We start from the raw sequence: 17,532 nt of genomic DNA on the forward strand, positions 1-17,532 counted from the left end.
AAAGCACCAAAAATCTAAAGTTGAAACACCACAAATTAAAAAACCAAGCTAAATCCTTAACAAGGATGGAAAGAGTTGACAAGTTAGGTTCTTGTTATTAGACATATATGATGGCAGTGACATCTAGAGAACTAACCTAGCACTATTTTAAAGAATTCAATGTGTCACACTCGCAAAGTAATCTCCAGAGATCTTGTAATAGAGGGGGGAAGAGACACACATACACCCCAACATAGACTTTAGCACATACAACGTAATTTACCTGGAATAATTACCCATTCCGACCTGTAGATAGATGGAGAGCCAAGATGTAGTTTTTATTTTGGGAAGGATTTGGATATTACTTTGTTCTACACAAGCAATGCCGACAAGACCAATCGGGTCTCCAACACCAAAGTGTCAGAAAGATGGGAGTCAAACAGTCAGACAATGTGACTCCATGGGAGCATGTGCAAAAGACCAACAAGATACATTTTGGGAAAGTTTGCTAAATAGGTAATGTTTATTAAGGCTTGTATTCTCCTAGAGGAAAGAACAGTTCATCCAACATCGAACATCATCGTCCAGGCCTGGTCACAGGCAACAACAGTCCGGAGACAGAATACGCTCTAAAGATACAAGTCTAAAAGAGAAGCTTAAACTTTGTTGATTTATATCCAAGGTCCTTGTCGAGTAAATAGTGTTCCGAAGATTTTTTTCTAATATAGTAAAAGGTTCTCTACGATAAAACACGTGCAGACTTCCGTGGGTCGCAGTCACAGGCAGGAGCACCAGATTTCCATGCGTCCAAGTTGTGCCCGCCCTGCGTACGATTTCAGGAGGGCAGTGGGTTCAGTTCATTTTGTCAGAGCAGCAATTTTGGCTTTTTACTCATCCAGCGGAGAGGGGGAATTACACACACACACACGCCATGGATAGGTGCATCTCATTTAAGAAAGTACATTCAGTGGTATAATCCATCATAAGTGTCCTTTTTTCCTACATTAAAGCTCAACATCATATTAAAATGGTGGGGAGAAAGGATTTTTAAACCACGAAAATGTCATGAGTGATTCCAAATAGCATAGCTGATGGGGAAAACAGAGGCCATGTAAATTGCAGGTGGTAAAAGAAAATTAAAAAAAAGGACCTGAAACTTCAAACAAAATCAACCAACACATGTGACTTCCTACCCAACACACAGAATACCTGCATTAGTAAAGCACCACACTAATAAACATCAGCTGAAGAAAGGAGGTGGGTTTAAGGAGGATGTCCGCAACAATCATGCTCCGGAAAGGGATCTACATAGGAGGGCAACAAGGACATTGGTCTTTCAGAAACCAGGAGAAAGCAGGAGGTTCTTTTAAGGAAAATACGGCCTCAATCTACTTCACTGCCTCAGACACGTGGTGAAAGCACAATCAAAAAGATCAATTTTCATCATCAGCATTTTAAGGCACTCCTGAAATGAAAAGTTGTTAAGATCCTTGACTTCGCTATACCCATGGGAATGCCTTTTCAAAACTCTTCTGCACTAGGTTGCTCATTTCCGTGGAAACCACCTCCCTGTTCGCACCCAGAATAACCAAAGTTCGAAAGCTCAACAGATACCTGAGGTTAGGGGCTTAGAGTCAGATTTTAGCACTATATTCTAGGTTTCGAATGAAGAGGCTAAGCGTTTCTCACCATCCTTCCCCATATACACAGACCTTCGAGATGTTGAAAAAGTATGGTTTTCTAAAATCAGAAGAGTGAAAAAGAAAAAGGAAGGGACAGCTTAATAGCTTTACAATTTTGGGTAGAACTCCATAAAAGGTACAGCATAGCACATTGCCTGGTGGTAAATAGGTCTCTCCCTTTGATGCATGTGTCGACCTCAGCCTGTGATGGAGCTGCAAGCAGATGGAGTACTGCAAACAAGTGACAATTGGTGATGGTCAAAACCACCAATCCGCCATTATCCACATGCAGGGAGACGGGGGCATCTGTGGTGCAGGGATGGGAGCCTCACCAGTGAGAGAAGTATTAATGGGAAAAGGGCAAAATAACTGACACCACCAAACACAATTTCAGTATAGGATCCAAAAGACTAAAGAACACTGCACCAATGCAACTGTACCACACGGTGACTGCTTAAACGTTCCTGCCATACAGAATTTCCAGGATTCGATTTGAAAAAAGCTATTAAATGGAAGATTACTGTGGACGTGCAGTCTACCAGTTTATGCTCCACTTATTTAAGCAGCATGCATGCCAATTCAAAGCCTGTTTGACGAACTGTGCCAATATGCACAAACCTATCCGAACATCACTAGTGGGAAACATTAATGAAGCATAAACGGTGGTTTCCTTAGCACTACCAAATCCTTAAAATAAAGTAGCGTGAACATATAGCAAGACCCAACTGCAAAAGATATGGTAAGCCAAAAATAGCAATGCAAATATGTCCTGATAAACAGCTTTACGGCAAGTGTGCACACAATGCAGGCCCCAACCAACTCCTGTGCATTTCTGGACACAAAAAAGCAGATCGACTTAGAGCAGGGGCCAGTACCTGTCCGTTTATTAATGTCACTCAGACAGCTTGTCAAGTCAATTGCACAATGAAGTGCCACTGGGTTGCACTTTTGAAATTCTGCCGGACGTTTGAAAAACGAAACTGCTTAAAGTGCCATAACGTGGAAGGTTTAACAGACACGCTGCCAACAACAGAAAATAGCCATTAGATTCTTCAAAACTGAAGAACACAGATCTGGGCTAGTAACAGACTTGCCAAGCCCTGGGGTGAAATCGTATTGCCTAGCTTCGAGCAAAACTCTAGATATGCATCAGATCATGGGATGTTTAAACCCAGCTCTGTCCCAGATGGATTGAGGGTGGTGGTGGCTTCCAGATCATGGGCAGTGGAGGATTTCATCTACTCTGCAATTGTAAAAAACCCCTGGTGCCCAGGTCTGTGCCAGAGCCTAGGCTGAGAATGAACTGTGTTGAGCTCTCTTCTGCAAATGTTCAAGGCATTTTAAAGGACCCCATCTGCAGCCTAACAAGCACACATTCAAACAAAATGAGGCACACTTTGCTAAACAGCAGTTTAACACAGGGTGTTACCCACCCCTCTTACCTGATAACCAAGAACACCAGATGTCGAACATGAGCAAAGGAAAGCAATGTGTCTGGAAACTACGACAGATAGGGAGTGGGGTTGGGGGGGCACATAGAAGTGGGCTGTGGACCACTTACGTCCACAATCATACAATAAAATGTAAACAGATAGGGCAGCAAGTGATGTAAATCGCACAAAATAATTCAAACTTGATTTCAAAGTGCAAAATAGTGAAGCAGAAAAATTGTTTTCTAAAAACGGAAAAGTACAAGGAAGGACTGTTAGCCCACTGGCCAACATTAAAGGGGTGTGGAGCAGACTCGCATCAATGATGGAAAAAGTGACAGTTAAAAACGATTGTTTACACATCGAACTAAAACATCCTTGGGAAAAACGTAATGAAATAGTTCAATTAACAGCTCCAAGATTAAACACAATCTGAAGGATGCCGAGAGCAGCGTGTCCCTCTATTAAACTGGGGTGTGGCTTTTCCTACAAAGTCATGCTTTCTCCACCTATCCCAAAGACACCGCAGAACATAGTGGGGTATTCAAAACGAAATGAAAACAGCGATGTGGAAAATTGCTGCAGCGGATAAAGTCCTGATTATGCTGAAACCAATACAGATATAAAGGCAGAAAGAACTACCACGAGGAAGAACAGAGAAACTACAAACACAAGGGGGATGCAGAAAGAAAAGAGCAATAGGGAACAGCAAGAATATAGGAATAGGGAGCCGAAGGCAGGCACTGCAGGAAAAGGAGCAGAGAAGGAAAGAGACGAGAGCAGATGAGCAATGCCATAGCTGCAGGAAGAAAAGCTCGGACATGCAAAAGCATGAGTGCAAAAAAAAGATTAGCAAGCATGCAAAGCGAGTTCAGCAAGAAGCCCAGAAATGAGGACTGCAGGATGTGAAGATTAAACAGAAAACAGGTGGTAAAGAACTGAACAAATATTAAAGTGAGTAAAAACATTGGGAAAGCAAACGAAAGTCCACTTATTCAAAAACATGGAAAATATGCAGTACGAGAGGGCAAGCAGATGATATGGACCTCGTCAGCCCGCTGCCCCTGAATCAGTGTAGAGGCGGGTAGAAGACCCCCAACATAGTGTAGAATTCACCCAACAAGTGCTGTTTCCATAAGGTCCGAAAAGGAGTCGCATGCTGCAGAAATTCTGAAGGGAAGATCGGCATCCGATTTTCATTTTATGACCAGCTAAAATGCAAACCACCTTCCTTTCTGAGTAACTCTTCTCCATCTCTTCACAGATGTCTGCAGGTCAGAAGGATTGGGCCATCAACAACGTTTCTGCTCAACAGCCGAAAGCAAGCAGCTGGATTTTGAAGGTCTAGCTTGGTAACGGAGGTGGTTTATGCCCCCTTTATGGAACCCCTGTAGAGCTGGGTATACTGCATTCAACACAGACCCAATAGGTCCAGGACGACCAAACTGTCCACTGAACCATGGCGTACCTCAGGACTGCAGCAGAAACATCACTATGGACGGGGTGAACACAGGCTGACAAACCCACATGCACCAGGGATCGAAATCAAAAGAGAGAAAGGTTTGTGGAGATTGGTGCGACTTCCTTTCTCACCCGCTTGGACGTTATGATGGGGCCCAGGGCCTGACATCTCCTGAGGCCAGAAAGCAGCATCAGCTTTTTTATAGTTATTTTTTATCGTCTTTTTCTAGTTTCTTACTTTGACTCCCTCGAGTTGAAATTAAGATCAGTCCCGATTACAAAACGCACAGTTATTAGGGTTCATCTTAGGGTTTGCTTCGAGTCTGGCGTTCCTGCAAATATAAACAAAAAAAACCAGCAGTCAGATTAGGCAGAACAGCTTCTGACACTTAATCATATAAAGCATCTCTGACATTGGGGTTCCTTTGCTCTCATCTACCGACTCACGCACACTGGCTTTCACTCCCCCTAAAAGCCCTCTCGTCCCAATGGTCTCAGCAATGAACTCCCATTCGCATTCTAGTTCGGTCTCCTTCTGTTCTGCCAGTGCCAAACCTCCCCTCTTTCCTGCCTTCCTCACTACATAGATTAGACTAGAGAATCTTCTTCCAAACTTGATTAATGAGAACCAAACGGGTTTTGTGAAAGGTAGAAAGACATCAAGTAACATTAGGAGGCTGTTCCATACGATTGCTAAGGCATCTGATCCTTTAGACGGTGCTGCTGTTTTTGCATTGGATGCAGAGAAGGCATTCAATCGAGTGGATTGGAATTTCCTCTTTTTAGTCCTTGAAAAAAAAAAAATGGGATTTGGGATGAAGTATATATAGATCGTGGATTCAACTACTACACTCAGATCCGACAGCTGATGTCAACACGAATGGAAGACGTTCGGATCCATTCAAGCTGGAGAGAGGGACAAGACAAGGGTGTCCTCTTTCCCCACTGTTTGTTATTGCGATCCAATTGCTGGCAGCAGTTATTAGAAATGTCCCCGATATACAAGGAGTGTCATGTTGGGGGTTTCAACAAAAACTATGGCTGTTGCAGATGACATCCTTTTGGTTCTTCGGGACTTGGAAAAGTCTTTGCCAACTCTCATGGAGATCGTGGCAAGGTTTCATGATTTCTCAGGCTATAAAATAAATTGGACAAAGTCAGAGGTAGGGACAAAGGCCCTAGTACCTTGTTGTATTAAACGATTTGGAACTGATCTAGGGTTCAGATGGTGCCCGGATAAGATGCTATACCTTGCGATCTGGATTACTCCGCAAATCAGTGAGTTGGTGAAGGAAAACATGAATACGATCAGTATGACTCTTAAAAATGATTTAGAGAGATGGGGTTTATTGAATCTTTCACTATTAGGGAAGGTTAATGCTTTAAAGATGGTTTCAACCCCCAAGATAAATTACATCTTGAGCATGCTCCCACTAAATATGGAAAATCAATATTGGAATGAGTTGGACAGACTTATCCAGGGATTTTTGTGGGATAAAAAGCCCCCAATATTAAGACTATGGAAATTACAATTAGCTTTGAAGAAAGGTGGATTAGGAGTACCTAATTTTAGGGCCTATCATCTTGCATTTATTTGTGATTTTATTGCTGGACGCTTGATCAATGGGTTACGGCAGAGGCTAGTTAAAATGGCCCATTATCACCAAGGGCATTATTAACTACGGAATCGGGAGCAAGGAGTATGAAGAATCCGCTAACGGCCTGTTTGAGAAGCTCATGGACGAAATTAGCTGGATTATTGGGTGTGGACGCATACAAAAATCCTGATGCTTCAATATGGTTGAATCCCCCTATTAAATTAGAAAATAAAACGTTATTCTGGCCAGATTGGTTCTTGGGAGGTGTCAGCCGATTGGAGATTTGCTCAAAGAGATTAATTGGGTGAGTTCTAGAGATTTACAACAATTGACAATTTTAGAATTTCAGATTACAGGAAATTAAAGATTGCTATTGGTGAAATTGATTCTCAGGCTACGGTAGATCTGGATTTTCTTACAAGGAAATCATTGGTGGGAGAGAGGCGCCTAGCTAGCCGAGTGTACAGATTGTAAATGAATATAAAGGTAATGATATGCTGAGAGATGAGTGGAGTAGAAGGATTGGCACTGATAACAGTGGAGACATGGACAAGGATACGTGCGAATGTCAGACTCTGTTTCCTGGGTTTGACTGAAAGAACAAGACAAATTAAGATTCTAAATAGGGTATTATTGGACCCCGGAGCGATTATGGAAGAGAGGTTTGAAGGATGATCTGGAATGTTGGGCGTGTGATCATGAAAATGGTACATTGGAACATATGATGTGGGATTGCAGGAAGGTACGATGATTTTGGAGTGATATAGGTGTGATTTGGGAGAAGGTATTGAATGAACAAATTAGATTGGATTTTGAAACGCTGATTTTGGGAAATTATGCAACCTTGGAGGAGCTCACTCAATGGCAAAATAAATGGTTATTTAGGGGTGCTTTAATGGGAAAAAAAATAATCCTTAGGAATTGGAAATCTGATATAACGTTGGAGAAGGAATTGTGGTTGAATGAAATGCACAACCTAGCGGATATTGACAGGATTCTGCATTGGAAACCAGGCAAATCTGGGTTGTTTATGAAGATTTGGGGAAATTTCTAGCGATGTACTGAACCTGATATTTGTATATTATATGATGTGAGCTGTGTAAATATTGGGGAGGGTGGGGGATATTGATGTGATGTTATATGATTGCATATATAATTTGTATATATTTTGCTGGCATTTCATGTTTTGTTGCATTTAAATTGTAAATAAAGTTTTTAAAAAAATTGGAAAAAAGAGAATGCCCGCTTGGAAAAATCGCTCATTTCATGCATTGTTTTTGGTTCTTGAAGACATTCATATTTGAGTTTGAGAAGTAGCACTACATCCGAGGTATTGGGACACAAGAAAAGCTGAGAGCGGTCTGAGGACTCTCACTGCCTTCTGTATTCTGCATGTTCTGTGCTGTGCCCTTTTGGTCGCCTAGGTTTTTGCCCATCAAAAGCAGTACAAGGCCTTTTGGCTTCACATACAGAACAGTCACAGGATGGATAACAAAACAAAAAGAATACTGAGGAGAAAACCTCAGATAAAGATCCTTAAGATCTAATGACACCAATCTTTTGATGGTACCCAGGACCAAATGGACTATGGTCTGTAAAAATGCTTTTTTTGCAGCAGCACCCACAGCATGGAACTCAATTCCACCAGATCATGGGGGGATCGAATCAGGAGAAGTGTTCAAAAAGAAACTAAAGACCCACATGTTCAAGTAATGCCCCTTGGTGAGTTACATACTTATCCGCTAACCAAGAGTCTCCACATTTCGTTGTAGGTTTGCTGTCTTTGTGTTCTTCCTGTTCATTGTGCAGCCTTATGCCTCCGAGCACTTAATATGCGTTTTAAATTAAATAACATGCATGTCAACACCTTTATTTGGTAAGTATATGAAAGGGTTTGCGGAACACTAGTGTACATGGAACTGTTCCATGCCATTTAATCATTAAATTACTTCAAAATTGACTTTTGCCCCGCTTCATTAACACTCCCCCACCCTACACACCCCACCCCCTTTTTACACCATACCCCACCAATACATATCAAATTAGAAATATTTTCAAAGCAATACCCACAAAGTATATTACACCGAAGTATGTACTTTGTGGAAACAAAGTGAGACCCAAGGAATCAAATCAAACAGAGTTTTTAAGACAACAGTGACCGAATGGGTGTGGGAGGACACAGCCAAAGAGTACCAAGTGCCTAAGTTCAATGTCCAGTCCCTATGAGACTTCAAAAGGTTTAAAATGACCATACCCAGCAGAGTACCTTAAATAGCTCAGTCCTCAACTTAAACTTGGAAGACCATCCAAACACTTCCGTCTCTTATTCCTTCGGACCCTCTTTAGCCTGAACAAACGCCCACCGCAACAAGTCCTGTTAGCGCCCTCGCCATCCCCCACCCTTCCTTTGCCCCCCAAGGTCTCAATGCTTTACTGAGGCAAAACCTGTACCTTCCTTCTGTAAAGTATTATTTCTTTCAAACTAGATTTGTGTCAGTCTGCAGTATTATCCCCACCCAAGGGTTTTCTCTGCGAATGAACACCAATTAGTACTGATGGTTTTTAGATTAGCTCCAGAATCTGGGCTAAAACCCCAGCAGGCCACTGTCGAGCTTTACCTTTACAAAGCCTGCCAGCCATTGGCACAAGCATCCCAGTAGTCTTTACACAGTGGCGGCCTGGTCTACAGAGAACTCTGGATATTTTATGGTGTGCCTCTGCACCATAGGCCTTTTGTGTGGGTGCCCTGGTTTTCTGCTCCTCTTTCTACCTCCCCTCCAGCTCTCCTCACCCAAACATACATTTGAAGTGAACAAGTCTCCAGTATGGTATTCCTCACTTTAACAAACGCTGTAATTTTATTGTTCGGATTAACTACTTTAAATTCCTATATGGCGTCAAAAGGCGTTTTAAAATTCACTATTTAGGCTCATTTTAACCAAATGTCCTAGTACAACCCACAAAGACCCTAATGCGAGGGGTTGTTGGACTTTCTTGCATACAGAAATATGGGCCACTCTGAAAAACAAATCCAGGAATGTCCTTTTGGTTCCCAGTCCATCCAGACTTCCCAAGACTTTCCTCAAGACCTCATCTGTTCTACAATGTGGCTCTCTTGGCCTACCCAAACCGTGCTCTATCAATATGTGGCTATTTCGCTTGGCCACCTTAAGCTTCGACTCCTCTCTGCTACACCACAGACACTTTGGAACACCATAATACCCATGCTGGCAGGAGACTAACCCTTTCGGTATGCAGTGGTAAAACTGCAGCAAAAATGCTGTGGTTAGACCCGTTAAAGGTGTACCCCTTTACACCATTTAAGGGGACTGGGGGTTCCAGGGTGTCCCCCACATCCTTTACATGGATTGCGGCAGCAAAACCACAGCCTTTTTGCCGCAATTTTAACACATGGAACCCCTCTTTCTATAGTTAGCCTTTGGCAGGAACGGTTTCATTAAGTGCCCTGGTTGGTGGGTCAGATTCCCCACTGGTTTGTGTTCGCAATTAATACATGGATAAAGGTGGTTTGTTGTATTTCTTTATTTTTGGTTTTATATAGAGCAAACCTAGCTAAGAAGCAACAGAGCTTTGCACAAGTCGATGAGAACATACAAGGCAACAGGGTACAAAATGTGCCATGGGATGCGGGAGACGAGCAGCCTAGATGGCATCTAGGTATTGACTGACAACTAAGGTCAAGAGTACCTTCTTGAACCAATGGGTATATCGGAATGGCAAGGACAATCTGGTAGACGTGGAACTATCGCTTCTCGGAAGAAGCGGGTGGGGAAAACTCCTGTATGGAAGACTGCAGCCTACATGGGTGCCCGCTACTACATTGGTCGTCGGGAAGGTGTGGACCCAAGCACACAGGCAACTGGGATGGGGCAAACATCTTAAGATGGAGGCCAGACTTTGGAAGAACAAACAAAAGAGATAGAAAACCTGAGGTGGGCAGGGAAGTGGAAAATTAAAGGAGTTATGATGGTGGGGGACATGCTGAAACCCCAGGGCCTACCAACCTTCCAAGAGATGAGTAGTGCGGAGTGGGCAGACAGGACTATGTTAAATACTTAGCGCTCAGACACACTCTCACGTCATATTAGAGCACTGGGGAGGGAATTCCAAAGGCTACCCCCACAGAAAGGAATGTTCTGGACAGGGAGATCGAAATTAACCAGTGGTCAACCTTTTACGGGGCTGTGGGCCTCCCGTGCAGCGCATCAGTTGTAGGCACTGAAAGGCATATGGGAAAGGGACATAGATGAAACGGAATGGAAGGAAGCACTGCAACACCCCTGGGAGATTGCCATAGCAACTAGACTGCAACGGATTAAATTTAAATACCAACACAGGGTCTACTACTCAAAGGACAGGTCGTGCAAGGTGGGAAGAGGGGCGGGGGAGGAGACCGATGCCCCAAATGTTGCATACACGTTCTTCCATATTTTATGGGACTGCCCTAAAAGTACAGGAGGTTCTGGACTGAAGGGCCGAGGGAGATTGAAGTGGCACTGGAGAGCCCAGTGCAGGTGGAGCCTGAAAACACGCTATTGGGCATATGGCGGCTCACATATGTGGCAAGATATTTTTAAATACAGCCTGCATAATAGCAAAGGGGGGGTCATAGTGGAAAACTGGATGAAACTAGACAGTCTCTCCATAGCAGCTTGGCAGAGAGGGATGGACACCTTCAAGAGCTGGGATTGGCTAGTGTACAAGAGTAGGGGTTGCCCAAACAAACACGACAAGATATGGGGATGATCAGTGGGCTGGTAGGTGCCTTTTTGAGTAGATCTATTTTGTTCATTAGATACTGGAGCCTTATACGATGTTAATGAGTTTTCTGTAGTATAGTTTGTACAGATGGATATGACAGACTGGCATGAAACATTGGAGAATTCCATTTTGTTATCCGAAATGTCTTCTACGGATAAACAATCCACTTATGTTTTTGTTGTTAGACCCGACTCGTATTCATCCACCACATATAGTGATTCAATGGGCCCTATAGAAGCAGCTTTGACACTCATATCTCCGACATTCATGCTCATATGTTGGTAAGTTGATGAGCAACTCAATTATTTCTTCGTCCATTAGTTTTGTAGCCTTCAAGTTCTTCACTTGAGAGTTTATTTGATGCTTACCATTCATCAGTCTCTTCTCCGATTTTGGACTGAGTTGGTAAGTGAGATGGCAAAGTCAGATTCCTTAAGAATGCAAGCACACCCTCTTCTGAACCCTTTTGGGTTAGGATTACCCTTTCGATTATTTTTCTGTAATTGTTGTTTGTCCCCTTTAGTTTCCTCTTTCCTTATTGAGTTCTTCTGTTCAAATATGGAGAAACTTTCTAATATATTAAATGTCAGTTTATTCTGGACTGCTATTCCATTTGGTATAGTCAGAATAGTTATTTGTCCAGTTTGACTAGTTACTTATTTTTGTATTTTGCCTCCTGTTTTGATTTTCCACTTTTGTTTGAATTAAGAGAGCCAACCAAATTGGGTGAAGTTATTTCATTCTGGGAAGACGCGTGTTTTTGCGAAGTTATTTTTTGGGCTGCGCCTTGATTATGTTTAGCAGTAATATCAATTGATGAAGCTTCTCTAAGTTAGTCAGTTACCTGAATCATTTCTGTTAGTTGTTTTTCTATTACTATTGATTGTTGAGTCCTTATTTAGTTACTTTTGTTTGAGGGTGAATATTTTCCTTATCCGTCATCGCAGCATATTTATATATTTTCTGTCATCCGCTGCCATGGGTCGAGGTATTTCTCTTAGGTTATTACTCTGAGTAAAGCAATCCTTTTGTCATACTCTCCATTTTATGATCCACAGCGCTCATTCTGCACACAGCTAATTCCTGTCCGACATCTCAATCAGAGGGGCTCCAATTTACCAGAACTCCCTCTAGCCATCAAGACAAGGGATTACCAATAGGTTGATCTGGTTAGTAGCTCTTTACACTCCTAGGAAACCTAGAGTACACCAGTTCTGCTGGCCAAAAAGCAAAGCTTTCGTTCCTTGCCATCACTGTATTTTCTTCTGGTCAAAACACTAATAACTATGCATTCATCCCACTGATCACTTTCAACTCAGCCTTATGTTTTAATTTCCCTACATGTTGGGAGTTACGATTACATTTTTTTAGTCTCCCTGACTGTTCCCACTCTTCGCTCTTTCCTGCTCTTTATGGCCACACCCCCCCCCCCCCATTCCTCGCCCCCGTGACACTGCAGCCCATGTGCTGCTAGCACTAGCACTCAGTCACAATTCACCTCTACATGCAAAGGCTCAGACTTTCAGACTAATATGGTGGTGATGGTGTAGTATGAAAGACTAATGATTTAACAGAAGAGCGATTAGTAGCATGATCAGCCAATCAGAAAGGAAGATTACATGTGAATGAATCCCTGGCACCATTACCCGTCATTCGCTCAGATGAACAAGTTACTCTTACCTGGTAACGTTCTTTCGATGGGATGGTCCGACGACGTATTCCATATCTATGACAGGTAATCACCACAGCTGTGCTGCTTCGGAAAATCTTTGGGCGTCTGCGTCCTGCATCAATGATGTCGATACGCGTTCCGAGGGCCTCCGTCGAGCCAATGTCACCGGATGTTATTAGTGGGACGCACGGCGCCCATAGCCTCAGTTGTAGTTTTTTCCCCCAGAACGTGTGGCACTAATATTCTGCCAGAATGAGTACAGAAAGCGTTGCGGAAACTTAAGCTGCAATCGCATAAGAAATTCTGTAGTGGGGCAGATAGGGAGGGAGCGATATGGAATACGTCGGGCCATCCCATCGAAAGAACGTTACCAGGTAAGAGAGTAACTCGTTCTTCGAGGGGATTGGGTCCTCTGACGTATTTCATATCTATGACAGACTCCCAAAGCAGTACCAACGTATGGAGGAGGGAAAAGAATTTAGAATATAGAAATTTAGAATGCCCAATCAAATAGAGTACAGGACCGCCTTGTCAAAGCCCAGATCCTGCCCATAGATAGAGTCAAGGAAGTACTGTCGTACAAAAGTATGGACCAAAGCCCAAGTGGATGCTTCACAGATGTTACGAATAAGAACACCCCTCTGCAGGGCAGTAGAGGCAGCCATCCCCCCTAGTAATGATAATGATATGTTATTTATATAGCGCCTTAATCGTCAACTCTGACCCGGACATGCGTGAAATGTACAAACTTAAAGCTCTCGTAGGATCCAACCTATGGACCCTCTACTCTTCCTTACCAGGATGCGGAGGAGGATGAAATGCCGGAAGAATGACCTTCTGGCTTAAATGAAATTCCGAGACAACTTTCGGAAGAAAGGAAGGACAAACTCTAAGAACAACCCTGTCCTTATGAAAACACCGTGAAGGGTGGCTTAACAGAAAGTGCCTGCAACTCACTCACTCTGCGAGCGGAGTGACCACAACTAAAAACACAGTTTTAAGGGTTAACAGTCTCAAAGGACAAGAATGTAAAGGCTCAAATGGAGCACCCATTAGGAATTTGAGAACCAGTTTCAAATCCCAACCGGGCACCTGGAAAGGTGATGGTGGGAACACATTAGTGAGCCCTTTCAGAAACTGAGAAATGAAAGGAATTTTGAAATAACACTCCTGAGACGAGCGCTTAAATATGGAGAGCGCTGCCAGGTAACCTTTAATGGTACCCACTTGCAGGCCCTTGTGGGCTAACGAAAGCAAAAAAAAAAAAAAGACAGAACCACAGGAATGTCACATGAAAAAGGATCCACATTCTTAACCCTGCACCAGTCGCAGAACTTTCTCTAACGGTACACAGACTTTGTTGCAGGCCGCCTGGCCGAAAGCAACACCTCCATCACGTCCTCATGGGAGACCAATCCTTATCCCTCAACCTTTCAGATGCCAAGCGTGAAGGTTGAGGGATCTGACCTCTGGATGGAGAACCTGACCCCCCGCCCGTGAGAGCAGATCGTCTCGGTAGGGAAGACGGCGTGGAGGGCAGAAGGACAAGTCGAGAAAGTCCGGGTACCACGTTCTCTGGGCCCATGCCAGAGCAATGAGGATCATCCGGGAACCGAACCTCCGTAACCTCTGCAGCACTTGCGGGATGACGGGGACTGGAGGAAACTCGTTGAGCAGTGGGAAGGACCACTCCACCACAAACGAGTCTTCTAAGGCTCCTCTTGGAGGAAATTCCCGCGAGCAGAACCTTTCGCACTTCCTGTTGACACTGGAGGCGAATAGATCCACTTGTGGGGTCCCCCAAAGGGTGAAGATCTCCAGGAGAATCTCCTGAGCCAGCTCCCAAATCGAGAGAGATCGCACTCTGCCTGCTCAGAGCGTCCGCCATCTCGTTTGTCTTCGGCCAGATGAACTGCTGAGATCGGAATTTCCTGCTGGGTGGCCCAGAACCAGAGCTGCATCGCCTCCCTGCACAGAGGAAGTGACCCTGACCCCACCCCCTTTTTGTTGAGGTAGTGCATGGCCACTGTGTTATCCGTCAGAATCAGGACATTCTTCCCTCGCACAGTCGGCAGAAAAGCCTTCAGGGCAAGCCTGACGGCCCTCAGCTCCAACAGATTGATATGGAGTCTGGACTCTGACGGAGACCAACGACTGCTGACTGCTGACTGTCAACTCGTTGGCATGAGCTCCCCATCCGTGAGGGATGCCCCCGTAACGATCATCACCTCTGGCCAGGGTAGCCAAAATGGAGTCCCCCTCATCAGATTGCCTTCGACGGCCCACCACAGAAGGTCCTGGGCGACCGAGGGCAGCACCTGAACGAGGTCCGACATCCTGCCGGAGGACTGTGACCACTGCATCTTGAGAGGCCATTGCAGAGATCTCATCCGCATCCTGGCCTCTGGCACCAGAAGAATGCAGGATGCCATGAGGCCGAGCAACCTCAAGAACTCGAACGCCAGGAGGGTAGCCAGTCATAATGTCGAATGCAAAAAGTCAAATCCAAAAATGTGGGGAAAATAAGTCAATTGTATGTTTTTTTGGCTTTAGCTAGTAAAAATAAACAGGGGGCTGGAAAAACAGACTTTTTTTCCGACATTTTTGTATTAGACTTTTTTGAATTCGACTTATTCACTCCAAACCTGCCAGGAGACTCTGGGCATGTTGAAACTTGTGCACCATCTGCTGAATGTGATGAGCCCTCACCTGGGGAGGGGGGAAACTGCCCCAGGGACGTGTCGAGCACTGCTCCGATGTACTGGAGCCACTGAGTTGGCGTCAAGTGGGACTTCTTTAAGTTGAGGGAGAAGCCCAGCCTGTGAAGGGAGTGGCAGGTTATGGACAGATGATCCAGGACTTGCTCGGGAGAGCGTGCCCTGGTCACCAATCGTCCGGGTAGACTTGAATCCCCACTTTCCTGGGATATGCTGCCACCACCACCACCATGAGCTTGGTGAAGACCCTCGAGGCGGAGGTCAATCCGAACGGCGGGACCCAAAAGTGAAAGTGCGAGTCGCCAACCACGAACCTCAGGTACTTCTTTTGCTTTGGATGGATCGGCACATGAAAGTAAGCGTCCTTGAGGTCGAGAGACACCAACCAGTCCTGCAGAGTTGAAGGGCCTGGAGGACTTGAAAAAGAGTAACCATCTTGAACTTGTCCTTCCTGAGGAGCATGTTCAAACCGTGCAAGTCCTTGATGGGTCTCAATCCCCCATCCTTCTTGGAAATCAAAAAGTAAGGGGAATATCATCCCTTGTTTCTCTCCGCTACGGGCACCAGTTCTATGGCGCCTTTCTCTAGCAGGGATTGTATTTCCTGTGCAAGGAGCGGATCTGGATTTTTCAAAGAGAGATTTCCTGGTGGATTGTCGTGAGGCCTCTGCCGGAAAAGGAAGACCGTAGCCGTGGGCTATGATCTTCAGAACCCACACATCTGAAGTAATGGCACGCCATTCTACAAGATGCTGTGCCAGCCTTCCCCCAACCGGCGAACCATGGGACATGGCCTCATGACTGAGCTGAAGCAGCTTCGGCATTGCCTGAGGGTAAAGAGGCAACTGCCCGCGTGGCCTTGGCACCTCGAGTACCTTATTTTCCACCTCTGGTACTCAAATGGTTGTCCCTTTGACTTGCAGCTCCCCTCGATCTACCAAAAGATGAGCAATATCAAAAGGAACCTCCACCCAATGGCTGTCCGCTAGGATGAAAAGGCGGAGGTTGGCGAACTGCAGCGCTCAACGACTTTGCTGCAGCTTTGGAGGTCTGCAACCTCTCATGGCTCTCGTCAGCCTTGCTGCCAAAAAGATGTTCACCATCAAAGGGCATGTTGACGAGCCAGGCTTGTACATCAGGAGCAAAGCCCGACTTCTGCAACCACGCAAATCTGCGCATTATGGTGCTTGCCGCCATGGACCGGCTGACGCAATCTGCCACGTCCACACCCGACCAAACGGATTCACACACCGCATCCTTGCCATCCTGAACAAGAGCAAGAAAGCAATCCCGTTCCTCTCCTTCGGGAATGTGTTCAGCCGCCAACAAAACAATTCCAGAGTATGAGTGAAACGTGCTAAGGCACATACTGAGTTGGCTGCCTGTAAAGCCATACCCCCTGAAGAAAACACTTTCTACGCCCAGCCATCAAAACGTTTGTCGTCCCCATCAGGAGGGATGGTAGGGTACAACGCCTGTTTTGCCGGGACCGTAGCCGCCTGCACCACCAAACTCTCCGGAGTGGGGTGCGTAGTCAAGTAGCTGGGTCGCTACTGGCTGGATGATATTTCTTCGAGAAAGACTTGCTCATTGCCAGAAGACTCTCCAGAGCAGTCCAAGCCGCTGCCACCTTTCTCTGCAAGGCCATATGGAATGGCAGTACCGGGTCAGTTGGTGGACCTTGGTCAAGGATATCGGTCAGGTCATCTTGCAGAAAATCCACTGGTGGCGCAGACCACCCCAAGTATTGTGTCACCCTCGACATAAGGCGCCGGTACGAGGACTCAGCGTGGGTGCCAGGCTCAGGCCTACCAAACTCAACCTCCGGAGAGGTGTCCAAACCACTGGCGTCGTGCAACGACTGACACAGGTCTTCAAGCTGGCTATGACCAGACAAAATCTCGTCAGGTGCCTCAACAGGCACCAAACCTCCTTCCTCAGACTCTTCTTCCACCTCAGAGATATAATCCATAGGCTGGAATGGGGGCACAGAAAAAAGGGACAGACATGTTTAGACTTGGCCAGACCTTTCTAAGGGGTTCCACCGTGCCACGGGGTACCTCTGACAAAGTAGCCTCGAAAGGCGTCGAGGGAATCAGCGTCGAGGTAGAGCATGGCGCCGACACAGTCTTTGAGGGCGGAGCCCCGAGCGTGTCCTACGACCGCCTGGGCGCCGATGGCTTCCTCAGAGGCGAAGCGTCGAGAGAGTTCC

The 17,532-nt window shown here is 45.3% G+C and overlaps 1 protein-coding gene across 2 annotated transcripts in view; it reads right to left on the reverse strand.

The window, feature by feature from the left end:
• Window positions 1-292: 292 nt before the first annotated feature.
• The window catches only part of YTHDF1 (YTH N6-methyladenosine RNA binding protein F1), a 284,714-nt gene continuing 267,474 nt past the window's right edge, over window positions 293-17,532 (reverse strand). For both annotated transcript variants that reach the window (XM_069650782.1, XM_069650781.1), the window contains exon 5: window positions 293-4,884. In XM_069650782.1, the coding sequence (XP_069506883.1) occupies window positions 4,858-4,884 (27 nt within the window). In that variant the 3' untranslated portion in view covers window positions 293-4,857. The remainder of the gene's footprint in view (window positions 4,885-17,532) is intronic.

The sequence above is a fragment of the Ambystoma mexicanum genome, chromosome 3p, assembly GCF_040938575.1.
Source record: "Ambystoma mexicanum isolate Mex_15411 chromosome 3p, UKY_AmexF1_1, whole genome shotgun sequence".
NCBI lineage: Eukaryota > Metazoa > Chordata > Amphibia > Caudata > Ambystomatidae > Ambystoma > Ambystoma mexicanum.